Here is a 15,830-nt window from a genome sequence, read left to right as displayed (position 1 = left end):
CGTCAGTGCTCTGAACGTCTTTGTCACAAAGACAAAGTTTACCATGGAGACCACAAAATCAGTCTTAGCAGCGGTCAGAAAGGGAGACTGGATGGTCTCTCTCGACCTAAGAGACGCATACTTCCACATCCCCATTCACTCAGATTCCCAACCTTTTCTGAGGTTTGTTTTCGACAATGTGGTGTACCAGTTTCGGGCCCTGTGCTTTGGCCTAAGTCCTGCTCCTCTCGTGTTTACGAGGCTTATGAGGAATGTGGCAAAATTCCTCCATTTATCGGGAATCCGAGCCTCCCTTTACTTGGACGACTGGCTTCTCAGAGCCTCGTCCAGTCATCGCTGTCTGCAGGATCTTCATTGGACATTGGATCTGACCAAGGAATTGGGACTTTTGGTCAACATGGAAAAGTCCCAGCTGATTCCATCCCAAACTATACTGTATTTAGGGATGGAGATTCGCAGTCCAGTTTTTCGGGCTTTTCCGTCTGCCCCCCGAATAGATCAAGCCCTACTCGTAATCCAACGGATGTTGAAGAGAGAACGTTGCTCAGTCAGGAATTGGATGAGTCTAGTAGGAACTCTATCATCCCTGGAGCAGTTTGTCTCGCTAGGAAGGCTACACCTTCGACCTCTCCAGTTCCATCTAGCTTTTCACTGGAAAAAGGACAAGACGCTAGAGGCGGTCTCAATCCCGATCTCCGAAACAGTAAAGGCATGCCTGAATTGGTGGAACGACAATATCAGTCTAAGAGAGGGACTTCCCCTAGCAGTTCAGAAACCAAACCACGTTCTATTCTCAGACGCATCGGATTTGGGTTGGGGTGTGACCCTGGACGGTCGGGAATGCTCAGGTCTGTGGACCTCAAGTCAGAGGAGCATGCACATCAACGGCAAGGAGCTTTTAGCAGTCCACCTGGCCTTGATGAACTTCGAGAGTCTCCTTCGAAACAAAGTGGTGGAGATCAACTCGGACAATACCACAGCCTTGGCATACATTTCCAAGCAAGGAGGCACCCACTCCCTGACACTGTACGAGATCGCAAGGGACCTGCTCATTTGGTCAAGAGATCGAGGCATCTCCCTGGTAACGAGGTTTATCCAGGGCGACTTGAACGTCTTAGCAGATTGCCTCAGTCGGAAGGGTCAGGTAATTCCTACAGAATGGACCCTCCACAAGGACGTGTGCAAGAGGCTTTGGGCGACTTGGGGTCAACCCACCATAGATCTCTTTGCAACCTCGATGACCAAGAGGCTTCCAATCTATTGCTCTCCAGTCCCAGACCCAGCAGCAATACATATAGACGCTTTTCTTCTAGATTGGTCTCATCTAGACCTATATGCATTCCCACCATTCAAGATTGTCAACAAGGTACTGCAGAAGTTCGCCTCTCACGAAGGGACAAGGTTGACGTTAGTTGCTCCCCTCTGGCCCGCGAGAGAATGGTTCACCGAGGTACTTCGATGGCTGGTAGACTTTCCAAGAAGTCTTCCTCTAAGAGTAGACCTGTTACGTCAGCCCCACGTAAAGAAGGTACACCAAGGCCTCCCCGCTCTTCGTCTGACTGCCTTCAGACTATCGAAAGACTCTCTAGAGCTAGAGGCTTTTCGAAGGAGGCAGCCAGTGCGATTGCAAGAGCGAGGAGAGCTTCTACCATTAGAGTATACCAATCGAAGTTGGAAATCTTCCGAAACTGGTGCAAGTCAGTATCTGTATCCTCGTCCAGTACCTCTGTAGCCCAAATCGCTGATTTTCTCTTACACCTGAGAAAGGTTCGCTCCCTTTCAGCTTCCACGATCAAGGGCTACAGGAGCATGTTGGCTTCGGTCTTCCGGCATAGAGGCTTAGATCTTTCCAACGATAAAGATCTACAAGATCTCCTTAAGTCTTTTGAAACTTCTAAGGAACGTCGTTTGGCTACTCCTGGATGGAACTTAGACGTGGTCCTAAGGTTCCTCATGTCAGACAGGTTTAAGCCTTTACATTCAGCCTCCCTGAAGGATCTCACTCTTAAGACTCTTTTCCTGGTGTGCTTGGCCTCGGCTAAAAGAGTCAGTGAACTTCATGCCTTCAGCAAGAACATCGGTTTTTCCACAGAAAAAGCCACTTGTTCTCTTCAACTTGGTTTCCTGGCCAAGAATGAACTGCCTTCTCGTCCTTGGCCTAAATCTTTTGATATTCCTTGCTTATCAGAGATCGTAGGCAACGAACTGGAGAGAGTGTTATGTCCCGTTAGAGCTCTTAAGTTCTATTTAGCTCGTACTAAGCCTTTACGAGGTAAATCTGAAGCGTTATGGTGTTCGGTTAAGAAACCATCCTTACCTATGTCAAAGAATGCTTTGTCATATTTTATCAGATTTTTAATACGAGAAGCCCATTCCCACTTGAGTGAGGAAGACCGATCTTTGCTTAAGGTTAAGACGCACGAGATTAGAGCTATAGCAACCTCCGTGGCCTTCAAGCAAAATAGATCTCTGCAAAGTATCATGGACGCGACCTTTTGGAGAAGCAAGTCAGTGTTCGCGTCATTTTGCTTGAAAGATGTCCAGACTCTTTACGAGGACTGCTACACACTGGGTCCATTCGTAGCAGCGAGTGCAGTAGTGGGTGAGGGTTCTACCACTACACTTCCCTAATTCCAATATCCTTTTTAATCTGTCTCTTGAAATGTTTTTAATATTGTTTTATGGGTTGTACGGAAGGCTAAGAAGCCTTTCGCATCCTGGTTGATTTGGCGGGTGGTCAAAGTCATTTCTTGAGAGCGCCCAGATTAGGGGTTTGATGAGGTCCTGTTGTATGGGTTGCAGCCCTTGATACTTCAGCTCCTGGGAGTCTTTCAGCATCCTAAGAGGATCGCTGGGCTCCGTGAGGAAGACAGACTTACAAGGCAGAGTAATCGTCTAAGTCAACTTCCTTACCAGGTACCTATATATTTTGGTTTTGTTATATTGATAACTGTCAAAAAAACTCTTAGCTTATACGCTGTAAACTTAATTAACTCTGGTCTCTACCCACCGCCTTGGGTGTGAATCAGCTATTATATATTCACCGGCTAAGTTAAATATTTAAAAATGATATTTTAATTATAAAATAAATTTTTGAATATACTTGCCCGGTGAATATATAAATTAAAGGCCCTCCCTTCCTCCCCAATAGAGACGCAGCGGGACGAGAAGAATTGAAGGGTTTGTTTACATGCAAGAGTGGTATCTGGCCGATAGTTGGCGCTGGTGGGCACACCCGCAACCTTCATAGCGATCGCTCGCGAGTTTTTTGAGTGTGTTTTCTGTCGAGCCGCTGAGTAGCAGCTATTATATATTCACCGGGTAAGTATATTCAAAAATTTATTTTATAATTAAAATATCATTTTTCATTTTCAGATCAGGGCTGCGAGTTGTGTTACCTGTACCTGAACATTTGTTAAGTTTGTTGCCCACTAAAAATTCACAGCAGCCAAGTGACCCACCCAGTTTTTGCGTGACACCTGTTCTCTTTAATATTGGAATAAATGAAGAGGTATGAATATATTGTGTCAACAGATGTACACTACTGTGTAATATTTAGTCCATGTTTTGCTTGATTTAAATTTTCCCCATTTTCATGTTTCTAGCCATTTGTAATCAAATTCTATTTTGTAGTAAGTTACAGAGTAAGCACCTTTACATTTCTCTATTTTTTCCTAATATTTTGATCATCATTTGTAAAATTAAATAATTCCATTTTGTAAATATGAGATATGAAAAAAAATTCAGATTGTGTGTATAATTATTGTCTTGAAAGTTGCAGAGTACCTTTTTTATGCAAACACTGGGAATTAGATTAGTCAGATGAAGGTCTTGAAGGTTCAATTTCATAGAGTAGAATTATTGTTTGGAAAGAATTTTTGACAGGTGCTTACTGGCATGCCAAGTTGGTTTTTGCAAACCTTTATCTAAAAAAAAAAAAAAAGATTCTTATAAATGATCAAGCATTGGCTACTGTGGTAGCAGCAGGAGATATAGTATTAATAAGAATTTACTGTTTATTAGTTTACTTAAATTTTGTTTAAGCTATAAAATTTATATTATCAATGAGAAAGTTAAAGTTGTTGAGTAATATAATAGGTGTATACTGTAAGTTTTAAAACTTTGATATTGGGGATACATTAGGAACCCAATCTGAAGGATCAAGTGATTACAAAGTTTACTTTGGTTTATGATTGGTTACTTATGTACTTGATGAGTCTCAGATGATTAATATACTGTAGTACTGTATATTAATTTATGTTTAATTAATCTTTTTCCTTCACTAACCCACCTCAATCAGTGTGTTGGAATCCGCACTGTGATTATCAGGGAAGTTTCATAACAATAGAAAAATAACTTTAATAAAAAAAATTATTGTTCCTAAATGCCCCGTTTTCCACTGACAAGTGATGTCTAGAGACTAATGATCTAGTTTTGATTTCAAGACTGAAAGGATAAGGGAACTATGGTGCGCGCACAAATAGATAATTGCCATAAACAGCAAGATTAACTTGATCCTATATTAATGGTGTAGACATTTTACATGGAAAGAAAATAGGACATTTTCAAATTTTATGGTAAACGTCAACTTTTAACCAGCTCTGAGAGAGAAGCACTATGAATATCAGATGAGTATATAAATAATAGATTTATCAAAATTCCATTTTTTCTTCGTTACATAATTGCTTGAAAATCTTAGTGAAAAGTCTTGGATTTACAACAATTCATTTTTTTTTTTTCTTTCTGCATGCAGGCTAGTTTAGCTGAGAAATTAGGAACTGATGGCCCACAAACACGTAACAACTTGGACAGCTTTGATAGGCTGTCTCAGTATTATCACCGTTTCAAGAAATTACCTTTACCTCAGGAAAATACAAGAAGTAAGTATTTTTTTTTTTAATATTGCCAAGTTGATTTTTTTTTATTTTGATTCTTGAACAGTGAGAATTTTATTATTGTAATTTTGCATCAGTTTTTATCATCACCACCACCTCCTACAGTGCCTAGTAACAGAGAACACAACCTTACACTGCTTTACTAACCATAATACCCACTTCTCTCTTAAGCCCCTCCCCTCCAGAATAATAGAAGGTGAGACCATTATCTGGCTCCTGTCCATCGTACCTTGCTTAATCCCAGGATACTCAAATTCATTCCCTTCATCTCTCCCTCCACTTCCTCTAATTTGCCATTTTGACTCATTGTCCGTAAATTCCATCTGCTCACCTTAATCATACTTCTGTTATTGACACTTTCCCTGTTCCTGCTGTTCAAATCATTTAAATCTCTATATGGCATATCTGAATTTCTACCATTAATTCTATCAGCACCACCATCACCATTATTGTTGTTTCAATCACAATTGTCCCTGCCAAGACCATCTTGTCCTACCTCAACCACAAATCCACTGAAGTTGTCAGACATTAAAACCACTAAAATCATTGAATTTTTTACTTTTCATAAAATCAATTGGCTCTCTCATATGGTTAAAATCATTCTCAACACTTAAGTGTCTAAAGTCCTTTACATCACTAAATCCACCAAAAATTATTTCATCTCTTAAACCTCTCGGATCCAAAAATCATCACATTAACTATAGTATAGCGGGTAATTTGTTGTTCTTTCATCATTCGTATCCCCTCTGTCCCCAACCTCTTCCTCTGCAGGGTCAGATTGTAGACCTTGGAAATCCTTACCGAGTGATGTCATACCAATCTTGTTATTGTTAGTGTTCCTATTAATATTGTTGGCTGAATCCAATTTTAGGTTTCAGTTCATGGTTGTCTAGGAGAGACTATACGATTGGGTCCCAGTCCCATTCCATGGTGGCAACCGTTTCCCTACTATGGATCAGGCATGCTGCTTTGGGGCTAGTCTAAATCTTTGCTCTGGTTGTGCCAATCTTATGCCTTTTTAAGCCAGCATTGCTGACTGTTAAGCTTTTTGATATTGTAAATCTACTAACCTACCTTTGTTTTAATGTTCTTACCAATGATGGTTTGGTGCTGTGATTGGGGAAGCTATGAAAAGTCCAGGCAGGGTGTCCTTCTCTACTGTGAGTTGACTCAGATAAAGTGGTACCCTTATGCAGAAGTTCTTATTTTTTCACCACTTCTATATTCTCAATCAAGGATAATTTTATTATATGACATGTTTTTATCCAACAGTTTAAGATGAGAGCCAGCTACTGAAAAACAGGCAAAGGAACAGTGTTAAAAACATGGCAGAATATATAAAGTTGAAACATTTCCTCAGGATGGAGAAGTCTTCAAATATCTTTAAAGACTTTGTAAATACACTACTGAATGCCCATGTAAGCAAGGAACATGCATTGAGAGCAGTCCATAGGAAAATCACTTTTAGATTCCCCGGCAAGGTTACACAAAGCAAGTGAGGATCTGCAGAATCGGATCATAACTTGTTTTCTTTTCATTTTGGGCAAAAAGTACAATGAATGATTATCCAAGGACATGCCTGATAACTTGACAAAACAAGGAAAAACACCCACACAGAAAAATATTAAATATTCATAAAGAAATTCACTAATAAAACAAAAACAAGCAAGGCGTTGAAATGGCATACGACCACTTAACCCTAAAACAGTTTACTGTATACTGTTCCCTGGACTCATCCTTGTCACATGCCTGGCTACACTTCCCTACTTGGCATTTGGGAATGTTTTGGTGGCTAATGTATAGGAGGGAGGGTATAGCAGCATGGGACAAAGGTATTTCTTTTTTCTTTTCATTTAGAGGTTGTCAAGTTGGCATTTCAACTTAATAGCTTGTTATATTCAGAGGTAAGTATGTAAATAATTATTTTAGTTTAAAAATCATTTTTACACTATTGAAGAAGAGACATATTGGATGTGTCTTTCAAATAGGAATTTGCAATCAAGAAGGACACTTATGATTTTTATATGAATTGCATGTTATTAAAGAAAGGTTGTTAATAAAAAGTTCAAGATTGAGCAGTCTAATGTTCTACATATACTGACATTCATAGTTCGAATCTGAATAGGAATTGATAAAAGTACATGATTTTATGAGTAGAATTGGATTCATTTGTTTAAAGAAAAAAATTTAATGAAGGCTATGATTATAGGAACACTTATCTAAATAAGGATAAGTAGGACAAATAAATGCACTAAATACTGAAGTAGGTTCTGACACTTGGCCTTATGGCTTAAACTTCATAATTTATAAGGGTTACGTATGTTAATTTGATAAACAGTGAAATTGAACTTATGCAACACACATTGTTAGTTGCAGGTATGCATTATGTGAATTATATCAGAAGCAATTGGTAGGAGTCATTAAATACAATAAAAAGGAGAGTTTGATATTTATATTTTAAATGTAATTTTTGGAAAGTTTATTAATCTTGTACTGTAGTTTTCTTCAGGTAAAGTACAGTCAGTCAGACAAAGTAGAATTAAAGCATTTCTGATGCTCTTGCTTGAAAAAAATAGATTACTATTGAATAAGAAAGATAGATCTCAAGATATGTGACAAACAGTAAAGAATTATAGTTTAGAATTTGTGGTTTTCATTTTACTTCATGCTGGAGTCAAGCCCTATAGTAATGTTGCTGATGGACTATTTGTTAACATAGTGAAATGCTTCCAAGAATGATACTTCTATAGAAAAGAAAAGAGACAAGAGACTTCATCAGGTAGCAGCTTTACTTGATTATAAGTGTATAGTATTAAAAAGCTTTTCTAAATTTTGCTTATTTGTTTCCTCAGGGCCTCCTGCTATTAGTAGTGATGTTCCCCTTATGGACCTTATCGATAAACTTGGGCAAGAAATTCAATCGCAAAGAAGCAAGAATCCAAATGTGCTGCATCTTGCATCTCAGTGTTGTCGGGCAATGGCAGGTAAGAGACACAAACCCTTGGAGATTTTGTGATCAGCACTAAGAAATATTACAGCACTGATCTAAAGTTCTTGTGAATATAATTTTTTTCCAGTATGGTAACGTATATACTATATCTCTTATTTTGATTACGAGTCATAGTGGACTTGGAAGAGGATCGACCATGTGAAGATATGATATTATTCTAAATTTCTATTAAACATTTTATCAGATTGTATATATGCAAACATAAAATTGGTGTCAAATATATTTTTGATGCAAATTATCAGTAGATATAGATTGTCCACATGAAGCATCTTTGTTTTCATGGGAAAAGGACTACAGTAATAATATTTTGTAAAGTGTTTTTGAAATTCCTACTCTTAAATACTGTACTTTTTTTTTTTTTTGCATGTGCATCTCATTGCTGTTGAATACTTGTGGTTTCATTGTCTATATATTTCTCAGAAATCACTTCTAAAACTTAATAAGTTATAATTTGTAAAAGAAATTACCGGGTATTGCAATCTCTTGTACATGTCTGTTATGTAAAGAGTTATAGGCATTTATTTCATTTTCAGGGTTACGTTTTATTTCTTGTAAAAGTGGCAAGGATCGTACTGGTATGAGCGCTACTTTGGAGCAAGCAAGAATATTGGCTGCTGAATATGATCTGTCTGAAACAGAGTTCCAACGAGCTCTGAATTGTATGAGAAGGTAGGAAATTTTGCATACCATACTTGAAGTCCAACTGACTAGAAAAATTAGTTGTATGACACGTATAGGGTGATAACCTCTGCTAATTTTGTATTAGGATAAGAGCTACATACTTTAGTGCAATATATTTTTCTGTTTTGATAGAGATTTTTTATCTTTCTTTACAGTGAAGGAACCAGATTAGAAAACTGTTTTAAGAATATTGGTATTCGAAAGTTTGCTTTCTCAGCTTTGCAACTCAAGATGTTTCCTAAACAGTATCGCCCACCTTCTGGTACTTACGGAACAGCACAAAGCTAAGGTAATATCTTTGCAACTATTGTAAGCAGTTATGGTGCTGAAAATATGGTTGTAGTATGTGTAAAAATTGTAAAAAACATTGAAAAATTACTAAAATCCACAGATATTGTCTTTACATACATTTTTTACTGATCCATAGATCATTAGGCAAAGTGCTCAGGAAATGATGTAGTTATTTACAAGATTTGAACATGGTATCATGATTTTGGATGTTGCTAGTTGTTAATGATACCTCTATCCTTTAATATGGAGAGACAATGAAAAAATGATTTCTCATACCTTGTATTACACAGTCATTGTATCTTGATACTCTATATCTGTTTTTAGAAAATATCAGACATAACCAAAAAGTAGTTTCAGTACGGTATATGTTTTTACATTCCTTTAAATAGTTTACTTTAGCATATTTCTTGCAGCTTAAACTTTTCTATGCATACTGGGATCATCTGATGCAGAACCTGCACATTCATAGCAAGAGAGAGTCAAGTGAAACTGGTAGTCGTGTGGTGCCACATAGCCAATGTGCAGGTCTTATTTTTCAACTATTTAATTGCTGGTTTATTGCTGTAGATTGCTCATAATTTGGGAGGGAGATGCATGTAATGCATGAGGTGATATTGTAAAATATAATACTTTAGTATTTTGTTATATATGTTTATACAATACTGTATATTAATTTGTTGGTAATTTGTTCATAAGCAATTGGTTGATTATATTTTTGATTCCTGATATTATTAAGATTAAAATATTTGGAATTAAAATTGCAGTGTTTTAAACTTTTCTGAACTGTATATAAACAATTTATAAGATAGATTATTTTAAAATGACATATGAATTTGAGACTAATTTTCATAAAACTTAAGCAGTTGATATTTATTCTCTTATGGAATGACATATTTCATGTTTATTTAACCATTAAAAACTAAAATCTTCGTAGTGTATTGTGTTAAGTTTAGGTTTCATGTGATAAAGCATCTCCACATTTTCTCTGGCTTTACATACAATATATTGTTGAAGTGATGGTACACCACAGCCTGGAAGCTTACCTTGAGACCTAGTCCTCCTGTTTTCACGCATAAGTTTAACTGGAACATTTCATTGTTGCCAGTAAATTAAATTGAAGTTCATGTTCAGGTCATTTTAGTATACACCGGTAAATAATTGTCATCAGATATGATACAAGTAACCATGCATTACTTCATGCCAGTTTTCATTCTTCTTTATGATTTAATAAGGCTATAGTGTACCTATAGTTAATCTTAACTTTCTGATCATCATAGATGTCATTTTGCTGTTTTAATATAGCTTATTAACATGAAATTTTATGAGATGATTTGCAAATTTTTTTTTTTAAATTAAACTACAAAAGAATTGCTGTATAAAGTTCAAAAGACACAAAATTGAGTAATCACCAAATTTACATACCACATGAAATTTTTTTCATGAAGTTGCCCATCCTGAACAAAAAATAAAAGGAATCTACTGAGAGAGAGAGAGAGAGAGAGAGAGAGAGAGAGAGAGAGAGAGAGAGAGAGATGTATACAGTATAAAAGTCTTTCTTATAAAAGTTTAGCAATTTATTTGGACAATTGTCAAAGAAGACTATCTTAAAGCTGAAAGGAACAATAGGAAACTATAAGTAAACCATGTTACATAATATATATATACAGTATAGATATATCAATGCATACAAACATACATACATACAGTACATACATATACCAAGGCACTTCCCCCAATTCTGGGGGGTAGCTGACATCAACAAAGAAACAAAAACAAAAAGGGGACCTCTACTCTGTACGTTCCTCCCAGCCTAACAAGGGACTCAGCCGAGTTCAGCTGGTACTGCTAGGGTGTCATAGCCCACCCTCCCACATTATCCACCACAGATGAAGCTTCATAATGCTGAATCCCCTACTGCTGCTACCTCCATGGTCATAAAAATTTATTCAAGTTACCAAAAAAAAATTGGCCACCACAGTTGCTCACATACCCAAACCCGTGCAGTTGCACACGCACACTGCACGCAGTATGCAGATTGCAAGCACATACGTAACCTTTGCCCAAGGCTCAAGACATCATAATAATATCATATTGCCTGTTTAAACAAAATATTTGTGTTTGCAAATAATCAATATTCTAATTTGCATTCTCAAATACTGAAAAGATATACATTTGGATCACCTCTAATATACACTGTCATATGTTCCCAATACTACACAAAACATTTGCGTTCGCAAATAATCAAGATTATAATTTGCATTCTCATATACAGTACTGAAAAAATATACATTTGGATCACCTGTAATATACACTGTCATATGATCCCAATACTACACGAGAGGGGCAGAGCAATTACAAGGAAAGAAAAAAGGAAATTTTTAGTTTAATAGTAAATATCAACATTTAACATCTTCGAGAAAGAAACAACATGAATGCCAGATGTGTATAGAAATTGGTAATTTCATCTTCAAAATTCTGTTTTTTTTTTTTATTCTAGAGTAGTTATGTGAATACTAAAGTGAAGAGAACATTATGGGATTATGGTTATGTTTATTTAGAAAATGAACTCTGTCTTTATATTTAGAAATTTCGGTTTTTGGTGAATTGAATTATTATTGTTCTTATAATACAGTATGCTCAAGCAGTTTATGCCAGTTATGGATGTTATATCTGTACAAGTTCTCATGAACAATTAATTCCTTAGCAACAAGCAAGGCATATTATGATTATACAATATCTGCTTTGTATTCAAATATTTTATTAATCTTTTATTTGAAATATTTTAAATGAGTTTAAACAAAGTAAATGTAGAATGTTATGAGAATAAATAGTTCATTGTCCATATAACACAAATTAAACTAGGTCTAACACTAAAACACAAAATGTGGATTCCCTAATCATAGCCAACTGCAAATGACTAATGTTGAAACTGAAACAATTGAGAAAATTTAGTGGTTTTCAAGTATATCTTATTTTTGCAATTATCATCCTTTTAATTAGATTTGGTCTATGAAACATGATACAGTTCTTATTTATGTATTTGAATATATACTGAACATGAATCAAAATACCTATTCAAGAATATGTATGTTCACAGAAGTACGGAAAAATAAACCTTTTATTTTCTCTATCATAATACTAGTGTTAAGTGAGATGTCCATCATATCTTTAGTTTTTAATTAATGTCATTCCTTTTTACTTTAACTATGTACTCCATTCCATGTTTTTTTTAGTTACCTGATATGGTGATACTGTACTGTAAAAAAATTTAAATTTAAAATAGGTACGTCAGAGGAAACTTCTTTGATATTTATGTTTCAACTTGTATTACTGGTATGATTGCAATTACCTTTGCTTTCTCTCTTTATCTTGGAAAGTAATTGATGTATTCTTAAAAGTGGTACAACAATTTCGTGAGAATGCATGAAGGGTTACAATTTCTTTAATTTTTATCTTTTTATGTGGTCTACATTTTTTTAGGTGTTGACACCGATATGTGACTTTTAAGTTTCAATATTTCTACCCCCTTGATCTTAATATGAGCATGTTTATGTATTTCTTCAAAGCTTTGATGATACTATTCCTTATAGGTTTTACAACTAAAGTTCATCATTATCATTATATCATCAATAAGAGGTTTATATTAGATTTTCTCTAAATGGGGATGAATGTGAAATGAAATCTCTCCTCTATCTTGCCTTGTTCACTCTTGACTGAATTTATATCGAGAGCATTATATTGGTCAGTGAAACGCTACTTTTTTTTCTTTTTCTTTTTTTTACTAATGTTTCCTCCTCCCACCTCTTCACATGCTCAAATACATTTTTTTACTTATATCTTCACAATTTCTAGATATAGCCTTTCTATTACACTCTGCCCATGACTGCATTTTAAGTCGCATTTTCAAAGTCATCTCCATTTTCTTTGCCAATGCTCTGTCTCTGTTGCATGAAGTTGTACAGGACTTATGCACATCATGAATTAATGTTTTGTTTATTAATGAAATACTTATGGATTTGTTTAATCATGAGATACTTTTATTTCTTGTATCAGTTGAAGACATGAATATAAAGAAGTTTCATATTCATGGAGGAATCAAGTGGATTCAAAGGATTTATTTTGTGAAATTAGTATTACTTGCAACAAAACATTCACATACAGTATATGTTATTGCAGTATATGAAATTTGTTCAAAAGACTATCCTACTGTAGTGCTATCATTTTCAATATTAAACTTACCCGATAATCATGTAGCTGTCAACTCCGTTGCCCGACAGAAATCTAAGGAGGGATACGCCAGCTATCACAATACTAGAAGGGGGTGTACTAACAGCGCCACCTGTGGCCAGGTACTCAAGTACTTCTTGTTGACACCGCCTCAATTATTCCTCTGTCGTGCCTCCGGCTAGACGTTCTGGGATACGCTCATGGTCTTCGAGTTTATTCTCGCTTATTTGGTGATGTATTCTCTTTGATTTACGGCTATCGAATTTTTGCTTGTTTTTTGGATCTCCCTTTGACTTCTCTTGAAAACAAAATGTCTGACATTTCGCAAGCCCCCTCCCATAGACGTTGTAGGTCTTGCAATAGACGTATTCCGAAGGTCTCGGTAGATCCTCACACCGCTTGTTCTGACTGTAGGGACATACCCTGTCAGTTAGAAAATCGATGTGAGGAATGCGCCGGTCTTTCGGAATTGGATTTTGTCCGACTTTTAAAGTATTCTTCTAAGTTAGAGAGAATTAGAGCTAGGAGGAGTTCTTCTCACTCTTCTTTATTTTCCTCATCTCATGATCCTCTTCCTGATCCTACCCCTGTAGTGGCTACCCCCGAACCTACTGTGTGCCCTCCGCCTGATATGTCAGTGGTTTTACGTGCTATTCAGGCTTTAGGCGATAAGGTAGAGTCAGTGGTAAGTGACCATAAGTCTCTGATGGCCGAAGTGAAAGAGTTGAAGGCCAAGAGTGCAGTGGGTGATGTTAGTGCCAGTGCTGTGACGAGTGCTAGTGTCGGTGCAGTGCCTTGTACTAGTGTTAGTGCCAGTGTGGTGCGTGGGGATTTTTCTGTGCGAGCCAGTCGTTCTCCCAGTCCGGGACCTCTTGCAAGCTCCCAAGCCCAGGGGAGAAGCAATGTCGAAGGGCATAAGGGTTCGGCAGGCCTTGTTAGGCGCACAGAATCATCCTCAGTGGTTGCGGGCGTGTCTACCACAGACCGTCACTCCCACTTGCAGACGATTGAGCCCGTCTTCCGCTCGTCCGCTGATCTTCCCTCGGGGAAGAAACGTTGGTCTCAGGTCTCTAGACCGCTTAAACGCAGAGTCCAACCCTCGAGTGCTCAGCCAGGTTGCAGTCGTTGGCTCAGCTCTGACTCGCCTCAGTCTTCTAGCGAGTGTACTCCGCCCAAGAGGAGTAAGGTACAACAGAGCTGCACCGGTGGTGCAACCACTGTTATGGCTTTGCCCCAGTCTGCTACTGTCTCTGCTGATCCCAAGTGGTCTATGCTTCAGTCCATGCAAGCTCAGCTTTCAGACCTGATGCGTGAGTGTCGTGCTGAGAGTGCTGTACCTCCTGCACCTGTGGTACACCTATCTCCTGCACCGGTTCAGCCTGTGCTGCACCCGCCTGCACCGGTGGTGCACCAACCTCCTGCACCCGTTCAGCCTGTGCTGCACCCGCCTGCACCGGTGGTGCACCTACCTCCTGCACCGTTTCAGCCTGTGCTGCACCCGCCTGCACCGGTGGTGCACCAACCTCCTGCACCCGTTCAGCCTTTGCTGCACCCGCCTGCACCGGTGGTGCACCAACCTCCTGCACCGGTTCAGCCTGTGCTGCACCCGCCTGCACTCGCTGCACCCAGTCGCAGCTCCATCTGCCAGGCGTACGATGTTGTACCAGTGAGTCAGTCTGCTCAGCTGCTGCACCGAGCTCTACCCGTGCACCCTGATCCTGCTCCTCAGACATCTCTGCTTGCGGGAACTTTACCTTGTTCTACACAGCCTCGATCTATTCACGCTCCACTTATACCACAGGAACAGGAACTTGCTGCACCTCCTCCTTCCACCTCTGTTGTTGTTCCTGCTCGTTCTGACTCTGCGGTTCAGCATTCGTTTCCGATCCCGTCGCCTCATTCTGGGGTTGAGATTTCGGATGATGAGGAAGCACACCTTGATCCCTCTTCGGACGTGGACGAATCCAGACCCTCTCCACAGTCTCTTGATTTTCGCAAGGTCTTGGTTCTTCTCAGGGAGGTTTATCCAGACCATTTTGTCTCAGCTATACCCCGCTCTCCACCATCTGAGTTTTCGCTGGGAGTGCAACAAGCTCAGTCTTCCTATACCAAGCTTGTCTTAGCTAGATCCTCCAAGAGGGCTTTTAGGATCTTAGGGGAATGGCTGCAGTCTAAGCAACTTCTTGGCAAGACTTCCTTCATGTTCCCTCCAACGAAGCTCACTTCGAAAGCGAGCGTTTGGTATGCCACAGGGGAAGCACCAGGCTTGGGAATACCTGCCTCTGCCCAGGCTGACTTCTCAAGTCTGGTAGACTCGCCTCGAAGATCTGCTATGAGACGCTCAAAAGTGTGTTGGACCTTCTCGGACTTGGATCACTTGCTTAAAGGAGTGTTTAGAGCTTTTGAAATGTTTAATTTTCTCGACTGGTGCCTGGGGGCCCTCAGCAAGAAAACCTCCCATACGGACAAAGATTCTGCCATGCTGTTAATGTCCTGTATGGATAAGGCCATCAGAGATGGATCGGGCGAGCTAGCGTCCTTGTTTGTATCAGGGGTTTTGAAGAAAAGGGAACAGCTGTGTTCTTTCCTTTCTGCCAGCATTACCCCTTGCCAACGTTCACAACTTCTGTTTGCTCCTCTTTCGAAGTTTATTTTTCCCGAAGAGCTCATTAAAGATTTGTCGGCTGCTTTGATACAGAAGGACACGCACGATCTTGTAGCTTCTT

The 15,830-nt window shown here is 38.5% G+C and overlaps 1 protein-coding gene across 4 annotated transcripts in view; it reads left to right on the top strand.

Moving 5' to 3' along the window:
* Positions 1–13,095, top strand: part of LOC137653620 (inositol polyphosphate-4-phosphatase type I A) — a 186,100-nt gene extending 173,005 nt beyond the window's left edge. For 3 of the 4 annotated variants that reach the window (XM_068387179.1, XM_068387180.1, XM_068387177.1), the window contains 6 exons: positions 3,376–3,511; positions 4,754–4,880; positions 7,748–7,879; positions 8,439–8,574; positions 8,742–8,875; positions 9,291–13,095. In XM_068387179.1, coding sequence (XP_068243280.1) covers positions 3,376–3,511; positions 4,754–4,880; positions 7,748–7,879; positions 8,439–8,574; positions 8,742–8,874 — 664 coding nt within the window. In that variant the 3' untranslated portion in view covers position 8,875; positions 9,291–13,095. Of the gene's footprint in view, positions 1–3,375; positions 3,512–4,753; positions 4,881–7,747; positions 7,880–8,438; positions 8,575–8,741 lie in introns of all 4 variants that reach the window. The other variant, XM_068387178.1, reaches the window with a different exon arrangement.
* The last annotated feature ends 2,735 nt before the right edge of the window (positions 13,096–15,830 follow it).

The sequence above is a fragment of the Palaemon carinicauda genome, chromosome 14, assembly GCF_036898095.1.
Source record: "Palaemon carinicauda isolate YSFRI2023 chromosome 14, ASM3689809v2, whole genome shotgun sequence".
NCBI classification, from domain to species: domain Eukaryota; kingdom Metazoa; phylum Arthropoda; class Malacostraca; order Decapoda; family Palaemonidae; genus Palaemon; species Palaemon carinicauda.
This window is presented reverse-complemented; position numbering and strand designations above follow the sequence as displayed.